Source organism: Rhinolophus sinicus, chromosome X (genome assembly GCF_036562045.2).
Source record: "Rhinolophus sinicus isolate RSC01 chromosome X, ASM3656204v1, whole genome shotgun sequence".
Lineage (NCBI taxonomy): Eukaryota > Metazoa > Chordata > Mammalia > Chiroptera > Rhinolophidae > Rhinolophus > Rhinolophus sinicus.
This window is the reverse complement of record NC_133768.1, coordinates 37,079,551-37,090,375: the sequence shown is the minus strand read 5'-3', so window position 1 is coordinate 37,090,375 and position 10,825 is coordinate 37,079,551. Positions and strand designations below refer to the sequence as shown.

General features: G+C 35.5%; 1 protein-coding gene across 11 annotated transcripts in view; it reads right to left on the bottom strand.

Moving 5' to 3' along the window:
* KDM6A (lysine demethylase 6A) overlaps positions 1-10,825 on the bottom strand; it is a 197,577-nt gene that overhangs the window by 44,273 nt on the left and 142,479 nt on the right. For 3 of the 11 annotated variants that reach the window (XR_012493466.1, XM_019717926.2, XM_019717931.2), the window contains 7 exons: positions 9,007-9,105; positions 8,449-8,668; positions 7,766-7,900; positions 7,158-7,313; positions 6,501-6,596; positions 5,241-5,342; positions 4,170-4,565 (listed from right to left, as the gene is read on the bottom strand). Coding sequence is in view for 10 of the 11 variants with exons in the window: in XM_019717926.2 (XP_019573485.2) it covers positions 4,170-4,565; positions 5,241-5,342; positions 6,501-6,596; positions 7,158-7,313; positions 7,766-7,900; positions 8,449-8,668; positions 9,007-9,105 (1,204 nt within the window). In the remaining variant the exon portion in view is untranslated. The remainder of the gene's footprint in view (positions 1-4,169; positions 4,566-5,240; positions 5,343-6,500; positions 6,597-7,157; positions 7,314-7,765; positions 7,901-8,448; positions 8,669-9,006; positions 9,106-10,825) is intronic. The other 8 variants (XM_019717934.2, XM_019717940.2, XM_019717929.2 and 5 more) reach the window with 7 other exon arrangements.

Here is a 10,825-nt window from a genome sequence, read left to right as displayed (position 1 = left end):
CAATCCTTTAATGTTTCAAGGCACTGACCCCCCCCCCCAATGTCATCCTCTCACCTATTCTAACAATTCTCTTCTTGTGTTATTTTCTCCCTCTCTACTGAATTTTTCCCATTAGCTTTCACCCATCTTAAATTTCTTAATTTCTTATTCCTCCCATCTTAAATTTAAAACAAAAAACAACTCTTAATCCCACTTCCCCTTCAGCTGTTTCTCTCCTTCCCTTTTATGTCATGATCTATGGGAATGGAAACCCTGGCATTGTGTGGTGGGTAGCCCACATGACTGTAAGTATTTACCGCGTTTCCTCGAAAATAAGACCTAGCTGGACAATCAACTCTAATGCGTCTTTTGGAGCAAAACTTAATGTAAGACGCGGTATTATATCATATGAATTATATTATTATATTATGTTACATTATATATTAGATCCGGTCTTATAGTAAAATAAGACTGGGTCTTGTATTAATTTTTACTCCAAAAGACGCATTAGAGCTGATTGTCTGGCTAGGTCTTATTTTCAGAGAAACACAGTGTATTAATTTTTGTTCCAAAAGACACATTAGAGCTGATGTTCCAGCTAGGTCTTATTTTCGGGGAAACACGGTATGCTGGAACTAACTATACTTTTTGCTTCTAATTTTTCTCCTTCCATTTCACGTTAAAACCAACTACAATTAGGCTTTTGCCCCCACCAATCCACTGAAATCCCTCTGATCCAAATGTCAGCAAATCTCTTTTATAAAGGGTCAGATAGCAAATATTTGTCGGCCATACAGTCTCTGTCATACATTCTTCTTCTTTTTTTTTACAACCCTTTAAAAAAATCCAAAAAACATTCATAGCTTGTGGGCTATAAAAACAAAAATAAAAAACAGGTAGTGGTCGTGGGGTGGATTTGGCTTGTAGCCTGTAGTTTTCTGACTCCAGCAATGTCAACAAATAGCTCAGATGGTCAATTTCCAGTCCTCACCTTATTTGACCTATGTGCATTATTTGATGTACACATTGATCACACTGTCCTCCTTTTCAAAGACTTTCTTCCCTTGGCTTCCAGGGAAGAAGCCTTCCCTTGGCTTCACATTCTCTTGGATCTCTTACCACTTCATAGATCATTCCTATTCTAGTCTCCTCTGCTAGTTTTTCAATTTCCTGCCTACTACACTAGAATGCTCCGAAGGCTCAGTCTTGAGTTCTGTTCTTTTCTAAATCCATTCTCAACCCCTTGGTGATTTCATCCAGTCTCATCCATCCTTCTAGTTGGTCAGGCTAGCAGCTAAGACTCCTCTTTCTCACACCCTACTCTATAGCTAACCCTGCTGGATCCACCTTCCCAATCCAGCTGACCCTTGAACAACACAGGTTTGAAGTGCACGGGTCCTATTATATGTGGACTTTTTTCAATAAATACTATAAATGTATTTTCTCTTCCTTATGATAGTCTTAATAACATTTTCTTTTCTCTAGCTTACTTTATTGTAAGAATGCAGTATGTAATACACATACAAAATATGTATTAATTGACTATGCATGTTATCGGAAAGGCTTCTGGTCTGTAGTAGGCTATCAGTAGTTAAATTTTGGGGGAGTCAAAAGTTATATGCACATTTTCAACTGTGTGGGAGTTAGCACCGCTAACCCTTACGTATTGTTCAACGGTCAACTGTATACCCAAAAGTTGACCAACTCTACTGCTGCCAATCTGGGTCAAGCCACCACCACCTCTTAACCTGGATTACAGTTTAATCTCCAAATTGGTCACATTATTTCTACTTTCGCCAACTTTAGTCTATCCAAAGAGTACCTGAGAGGATCTAGATAAAAACTAAGGTCACGGCACTTGTCCATTCAAAATCCCCCGCCCCCATAGTCTCACATGTAACTCAGAATAAAATCCAATATCCTTCCAATGGCTTACAAGGCTGAACACGATTTAGCCATCAGATTTCCCGCTGGAACACATCTACTTCTCTTCTTACCTTTTGCTAGCCCATTCAGCTATGCTCAGCAATTCTTGCCACCCTGATTTTCCTCAAAAATGCAACACACTCCAGCCTTAGCCTTAAGGCCTATTGCTCCTTGCTGCTCCCTAGACCTGGAGTGCTCTTATCACAAATATCTTCAATGCTCACTTCTCTGTTTCAGGTCTTTATTCAAATGTCACCTTCCAGTGAAGTCTTCTCTGACCTTCTTATAAATTATAACTGCAAATCCTCTATCACCAATCTCTAGTACTCTCCAGCTCCCTTTTCTAATGTTTCCATAGAAGTAATCATATCATTACTTAATATTCTATATGTAATGCTTATTTGTTTATTGTCTGTTTACCGATACAAATTAAGACATTTTTGTGTGTTTTCTCTGCTGATTTATCCCCAGAACCTCGAATAGCACATGGACATGGGTGTTCAACATTTCTTTATGAATAAAACTACTAACCACTCTAGAAGAGATGGTACTAAGAAAAGTACTTTAAGAATAAACTTAAAAGTCTTAGAAAAAGAACTTTTCTCAGTTTTACCAATAATATAAGGCTAACCAGCAATAAGTTAAATATTTCTTATAGTAGGCTAATAAAAGTCCAAGTAATTTGGCAATATACATTGGCAACATTTTTTTAAATGCTTACTCTTTGACCCACTTCGAAGCACCTTCTCCATGGAAACAAACCAAAATAGGAAAAACTATCTGCATAAAAAATCAGAAGCAGGAAACCAGCGCAGGAGAAGTAGGAGGGACAGAACAAGGCATGGGCTGTGTGGGTATAGGGGAGCAGACTGATTCTGCAGGTATTAAGGAAGTTAAATTCTCAAAATGTCCTCAAAATTGTGGTTCTTCTGAAATTGTAGCTTCATTTCCACCAAAGAGGTCTAGATTCCTCAGTCTGTGGTGCCACTGAGATGAGGCAGGTCAGCGATGGGAATCAAGCATGTTCTGGTGTCACCTGCTCAGTTGTGCAGTGTCAGTATAAACACCTGCCCTGTTACCCTGCAGCACCTCCCCGCACCCACCCTGTACCACCTGCATGTGTCTGCTAGTTTACCTCCTCTGAAGAAAGTGTATTTTAGGTTACTGGGTGTCCATCCAAACCCTTTAGTTCAAGAAAATCCTCTTTTGCCCAAACCACTCAGTAAATTATTTGAACAAGTGTTTATCACCTAACCATCAGAATAACATTAAAATAAATTAAAATTAATTAATTAGATAAAAAAAATAATCGGAAGTAAAAACTCAGAAATTAAATGACTAACAGTGAACTACTAAGTAAAATATGGCACATATCTTTGATCAATATAATGTTCATAAAATCCATTACGCTGTTTTGAAAACTTTACCAATTCTAATTTACATTCAAGACAAACTAGCAACTTCCCCTACCTCCTTCAGGCTCATTATTTCACCTTCCCCTCTTAATCTATTAATAATTTACACTCATAATTCTATACTCTATAAGCATACTTTACCCGCCCGCTCCCCTTCCAAATGCTCTAATTTCTGGAGACTCTAAAATCTTCGTTATGTGTCCTATTAGGTACTCTGATATAGCATGTTTCCATGAAACCTACAGTTCACATGGTGTTTCCCTGAAAATATGGCCTAGCCAATCAGCTCTAATGTCTTTTGGAGCAAAAATTAATATAAGACCCAATATTATATTATATTTATATTATATTATATTATATAAGACTGGGTCTTATATTAATTTTTGCTCCAAAAGACACATTAGAGCTGATTGTCTGGCTAGGTCTTATTTTTGGGGAAACATGGTAGTAATTTATAATAACTGCTTCTTTAATGGTCTTTTCCTCCTACCAGAGTGAAAGCAGCTGATAGTAAGTAGGCAAATACTCGCACATGCAGAAATGACCTAAGTAACATTACATAAATACTTACAATGCCATTGTGAATTCACAGCGGGTTTTGGGGGATTGTATGATCTATTTTCTTTTTCCTTTGGAACTTTCCAAGATTGTGTGTATGTATATGTGTATGAATTTTATAATGGAAAATATACTTATGTACATATACACTAAGTTGTAATACATTGTACCACCATAAAATGCTTATAAAACCAGTTACTCAAACTTTTATTTCTTCTCTCAAAATGTATAAAACCAAATAAAGACAACTATTATGTGAGACACTGACAAGGCAGCTAGTCCTTCTATTACCTGAGTGGAGTTAGATAGTTGGTTTTTCCACGGCTCCTCTGCGCTGCTGGTCAGGTTTGTGCGGTTATGAGGTAGAGTGAGTGCGTTTCGCTGCGGGTAAGGCACGTTTCCATTACTTCCACTTCCTGTTATGTGATTATTGCCTATCAAAATAGTGTCTGTACTTCCCAGCGTTCTTGATGTGCTACAGGGAACATGGCCTGCAGAAAAGGGTCCATTGGCCAAAGGCTGCCCAGGGCAGGCAGGGCGGACCCCAGGCTGAGAGACGCTAGGCACTCTGGTCAGAGCAAGCTGTGGCTGCTGGCCAGAGACTGAGTTTGTAGGCAGTGATGAGTCAGCTGTTGGCCCATTAGGAATTCCAGTAGATCGTACCTGTGCAACTCCTGTTTGTCTCATCTGTCGAAAAACAAATGAAAAATCAATGCTGCTTGTGTGAACCATAGGGGAACGAATTAGAATATGAAGGTGTAATCAGGTCATCTCTGATTTTACCCTAACACTTAATTTCTCTAGATTGAAAAGTACACACCTTAAAAACAAAAAATTGTGTTGGTTCATATTTAGATTAGCTTCCTCAGAAAAGCAGAAATTTTTCCATTTTTAATAAATATCCCTTTGGTAACGACAAAACACGGCAGCTGAATATTACGGAAAATGACTCTGGAATTTATAGGTCTTTTTCTCCAATCACAAAATAGGGGATCTCACCAAAATTTCATTCTGGTACATTTAGTATTGACAGGTTCTCCAAATTAAACAAGCACTAAAGAACCCCACCTCAGTTTAGTTATTAAGTATTAAGCACTTAATACTTAAGCCTGTTAAGTATTAAATAATACAAACAAACCCTGAGAATACATACAAAATAGCATGTAAATAATAAAAATTAAATTTATAGCTGTTTTCCCCTAAAACTCCCTGTCTACTATTATTTGAAGAAGCACAGATACCTAAATTCCACAAATACTGGGAGAAAGTAGAAGTGGGCATGAACATGCTCTAAAATGATGTTCAGTCAATAAAAATACTCAAAATGCTAACAAATTTTAGGGGGGAAAATGCTATACACACTTGGTGTTGCTGCATTAAGACAAACTGACTTTCCAGCTGTTCCAGCATCAGTTTCTGTGCTGGATTTAAATTATTTCTATTTGCACGGAGCTGTTCCAAGTGCTAGAAGAAGAAGAAAAGAAGAAAATAATATAGTCAAAGACATATCTAAGAAACAAGCTCAAGCTCACTATTCTAAGCAACCTTTCCCTGAAATGACTAAACTCAGAATCACTCTCTAGTCAAAGATACTGATTTCTGACCAACAGTAATCAACCCCAAGATGAAGTCTTTTAAGAAGTTTGAGAAAGTAAGAAATCAACATTCAAACAAAACAAAACAAAAAATCCTCAGATGCAGAGAATAGACTGGTGGTTATCAGAGGAGAAGGGAGTTGACGGTCGAAATAGGTGAAGAGGGTCAATAATGAAAGATGGTAACGACTTTTGGTAGTGATCACTTTGTAGTGCATACAGATGTTAAATTACACTGTTGTACACGGGAAACAAATAAAGTTATCTATCAATTTTACCTCAATTTAAAAAAGTGATAAAAAGGAATGTTCATCTGAAGAAGGTTTACTGCAATGTGATCTTTAAGGTAAATAGGCATGAAATTTTACTCATTAATACAGTATTTTTCAGTATTCACACAAAAAGCTCTTTAAACTTAAAAATGGATTTTGACTCAAAGCAGCACTGGGTGAAATAGGCAAAGTTTGAAGACAACCTGACTATCTAAAACTAGTGATCTGCTTCAACATAGGTGTGACATCTACATAAAGAAATATGCTATAGCCATAACAGAACAAGGAAGCTTGTTCTTTTGACATGAAAAGATCTGTAAAGGAAATTATTAACAGTATATGTAATATTCTACCATTTATGTAAAAAAGGAGAAAAATAATCATCTGTGAGAAAAGAGGGATGCATATTTTCTCGTACATGAACAACATATCTCTGGAAAGATAAACTACTAACACTGGCTGTCAAGAAAGAAACCAAGTGGGTAGGGCCAGGAGCTGGAAAGAGAATTAACTCTATAGACCGTATCCTCATACTGATGCAGTTTGAATCAGGTGAATGAATATATTACCTGTTTAAAAATAAAGGAAAAACAAGAATGAATTATCTCTATTAATCTGGTAAATGTGGGTTCATTTTACTTATGTGCATATTATTTAAGTTTACTGCTACTAAGAATACTTTAAAAACTCAAAGCTTACTACCTCTACTCTTTTTTAATAGAAAAAACAATCTGTCAAAAACACATCTTACATACCTGTAATTTCTGTGGTGTCAAACACCATGAATGAGTTTGTTGCTGTACTGGAGGATGTGACACTGCATGGCCACTACTCCAATTATCAGAAGTATTCTGAGGAAAATTGATTAAAAAAAAAAAGAATTAAGGAATATTTGGTGAAATCCATGGAGTTAACAATGACTAATAGAGGCCAAATGACTATGATTGGAATATTTACATATAAAAAACATTATTATGACATTAAGTTGTTTTAAAAATAATTTTACATGCAAAATAAATTTGGAAAATCATAAATTTAAAAAATTTTGATTCCTTATAAACCACCCAAAAAGGCCCACCCCTAAACTATGGCCCAAATGGCTAACCTAAATATCACACTGTCCACTAGATCCAACATTAAATTTATTTCAATGTCAGTAGAAAGTGATGATGAAAAGTGTGTTGAGATCTTAACGGCAGGGAGATGAGTAAAATGATTTGATGAATGCAAATTTATCCCTACTTTCTATATTTAATATGATACTAAGAATTTGGAATGGAAAAACTCAACCCTTTCACTCTTTGATGTCCACAGATTTAAAATAAAGGACAGGAGATGTTCAAACTGCACAAGTTCAGAGCAGTTGGGAATTTCTTTTTTGACAGGATTTTCTATTTCTCTAAAATATATACCTTTGTTGGACTAGATGTTCTTTTCCTCTTGGCAGGACTGGACAGGTCATCTACTTGACTAGAAGGAATCATGTGTAGTGGCAAGGATTGCTGTGAAATTGGTGTTTGACTGAGGCCTAATACAGGTTCAGTATTTGGATGATGAGGTTTACATGCCTAAGAATCACAGAAGGAAGACAAAAATAGGGTTCTATATATTCTTAATTCATTCCTTCAAATTATAAAACTTTACAAGCTGCATACTTTTCAAAGCTATGTGGACATCGCTGATTGCAATTATTAAAAATCAAAATCAAATGAATCATCAATGGAGGAATGTGTACCTTCCTTTGCAAAACTTTGCTTTAAAAATTAAACAAACCACTGCAGCATTATTTTAAGAAATCTCCTTCAAAATCATGAAAATGCACAAAGGTTCTAAATTGGCACCCCAAAATTTCTTCCCGTATCAGAGGGAGTTTTATTTTGATCTAAATTCCCTTCACAATTAAATCAAAAGGCTCTTCATTAATAAAAGCCTCCTGTGCTTAGTAAAATATACTTGACCACTATAGATTGAAAAGAACCCTTAAAGCTGGGCACCTGCAGAACATAACCCAACTTCTCACCTGCTGTGCTGTGTTCATGGCACCCTGCCTGGAGGTAAGCTCTGCGGGGATTGGTAGGCTCCACGCCTCCTCAATACTAGGAAGTAATTTAGTTTTATTCTGTAGACTACCTTGTGGAAGGTTACACAACTGAGCCTAGGAAAAATTATGTAAAAAGCAAATTTAACACAAGCCTACTTGAGTAAGAGCAAGTCCACTAAATCTTCCTAAATGCTATAACTGTTTTTAAAAGAAAATAGATTCTTAATTTGGGGTTTCAGAAAGATACTAAGTATAAAGAGGGTAACCGGAATATAAACCTTTGTGAGAATTAAAACAAAGCTGAGCTCTATTTTCAGAGTTCTCATAGCTGTCTTCTCATGAAACTCCAAGCAAGAGTGAAAGACAAGGTTTGTGTTCTTTTTTCTAAAATGCTATGACAACTTAAAAATGTAGACAGTACATAGAAAAAAATTATGTAAATTAATATGCATCAACAGAGTAAATGTGCAAAAGAGCATTTTTTAAAATACTGTATATCTTACTTAAAATGAAAAGTAAAATAATATTACAAGCTATGGTATGTTTAGAAATATGGAAACAAATTATAGACATCACAACTAGACAAACTTTCCAGCCACCCTCCTCCTGCCTGAGTGTCATGGGGAAATGCGCCTTTAAAAAACTGCTATTTGAAATTTTACCTGTAAATACTTAATTCGTGCTGCAAGTGCAGAGGTATTACTACAACTTTTGCTTCTGGTTGCATTTAAGTAGCATTTAATGGCATCCTGAGGCTGGTTGCAGGATTCGTAGAGTGTGCCTAGGTCCATCCAGGCTGCAGCATGGCCATGGTCCAATTGTACAGCACAAATATAGGCCTGTAAAGCATCCATAGGCTGATTCTGCTGCTGATATAGAACGCTGGAAAGAGAAATTAAGAAAAAAAATAAGTCGACAAAGAATTGCTTAGCTTCATAAACATACCGTGTTTCCCCGAAAATAAGACCTAGCCGGACCGTCAGCTCTAATGCGTCTTTTGGAGCAAAAATTAATATAAGACCCGGTCTTTTGGAGCAAAAATTAATACAAGACCCAGTCTTATATTAACTTTTGCTCCAAAAGATGCATTAGAGCTGATGGTCTGGCTAGGTCTTATTTTCAGGGAAATAGGGTATAAATTACAAATTACATTATATGTGATGTAATTGTCTTTGTGTATCAATTATAATACCGTACCATTATTTTATACGAAGTCTTACCCTATTGAACACCATGTATCTGCACTTGCTTCTGATTTATCAATAGACTGCCTGTAAGATATAAAGGCATCCTGAACTTTCCCAATACTTGAATAGCACCTGAGAGGGGAGGGGGGAAAAAAATCAAGAAATTTCCATTAATATTTATTAATTAACTTGCTAAAAGATGGACTACATAAGAAAATGAAAAAACATAAGCTAAAATATTTATGTCAATGTGTATATATAATTATAATATTATAATTAACTCTTCAATAAGCTATATTATAGTCTATCTTATAGGTGCTAAAACATGCTTCATTAATGAAAACTATTAAAATAGAGGCCCTATCATTTCAATATTTATAATACTGAGAGTTGAACACACACACAAACACCCCACTCTACTTATATAATTTATCTCTGGTTTTCTATACAGTAAGAACATAGAACTAAAGACCAAGAAAAACATTCCATGTTGGTAAGACTTGCTGAATCAGACTTTGATTGTCCTTTCTTAAATAATAACAATGAGGGCAATAATTCTTTAATTCATAAAAATAAAAACATAAGAGATAGTTAATATCAAGCTATCTATCAAAAACAGTAAGAGCAGCAAGGTATGATTACAGTTTCAAGGACCTGCTATTTTCTTAATGTAGATGTACCTGACAGATACACAGAAGAGCAGCTGAATTATAAATACAGAAATTATCTTTTTAGTGGTTGGCACTAAGGAAAAAAGAAAAAAGAAAACCCAGTCCCTGTCTTCAAGGAGCTTACAATTTAGTTGAGAATTGAAGACACATTATGAAATGTCATGATGTCATATTAAATGGATAGCACCGATAATAACTGTGCAATTTAGGGTAGAAGATACCACAATACACACTACAGGATTTAGATAAGGCAAGAAAGGGAAGGGCAAGAGTAAGGGATTTGAATATATGTATATGCATATTGTTTAGATCAGTGAGTCCCAATTTCTAGCCAGTATATGGTAATGCAGCCAAGCAAACGAAATGGAAAAATAACATACACATGCATATATTAAGTTTTCCACTAAACTAATTAATATAATAATTTGTACTATAATTGACTTAGTTTAAAATACTATTGGCTGGGTAAACAGCAAAAAATTTTTAAATGTCATTACTTGCCTAAATACTGTGCTTTAATCCTCATAATTATTCTTTGAAAACTTACTGAATGTAAACCAAGAGTCTGGGAACCACTGATTCAGGCAGAAAAGATGAGAGAGGACATTTTAAAATGTTGTTCAAACAGTATGAGCAAAACCTAATGTATATAACTTTACATAGATACAAAGAGTAGAGAGTTTTAAATCCAGTCCAAGAATATTCTGACGTCTGTTCTTCTAACAGGGGGAATGGTGTGATGAAAGGACTTTATGGCAATATTAGTCTGCTAACAACACACTAAAAGGAAACTAAATTATGGACAGTAAAAATGAAAGTAGCTATCCTCACTGGTTTGCAACAGGCCAAAATTGGGATTAAAGTAATGGAAGTGGCACAAAACAAATAGACGGGAGAAACAATGAACCAAAAGGCTAATCAAATAAATAAAAAATACATATATATTTTAAAAAACAAAACAAAGACTTTGAGATGGATTGATTAGATGGTCATGGGGGGTTAGGGTGGGGTTATAAGTTAGTGTTTAAGCCTGATTAAATGGAGGGAAACAATGGTGAATTATCATTGGCAAAAATAAAAAGGAGGAGATGGTTTGGGGAAGAATTTGATGAATGAAGTTTGCAATATACTGATTATGACACAAGGTGAGGGCATTAAAATGGGTAAAAAACAGGAGATGT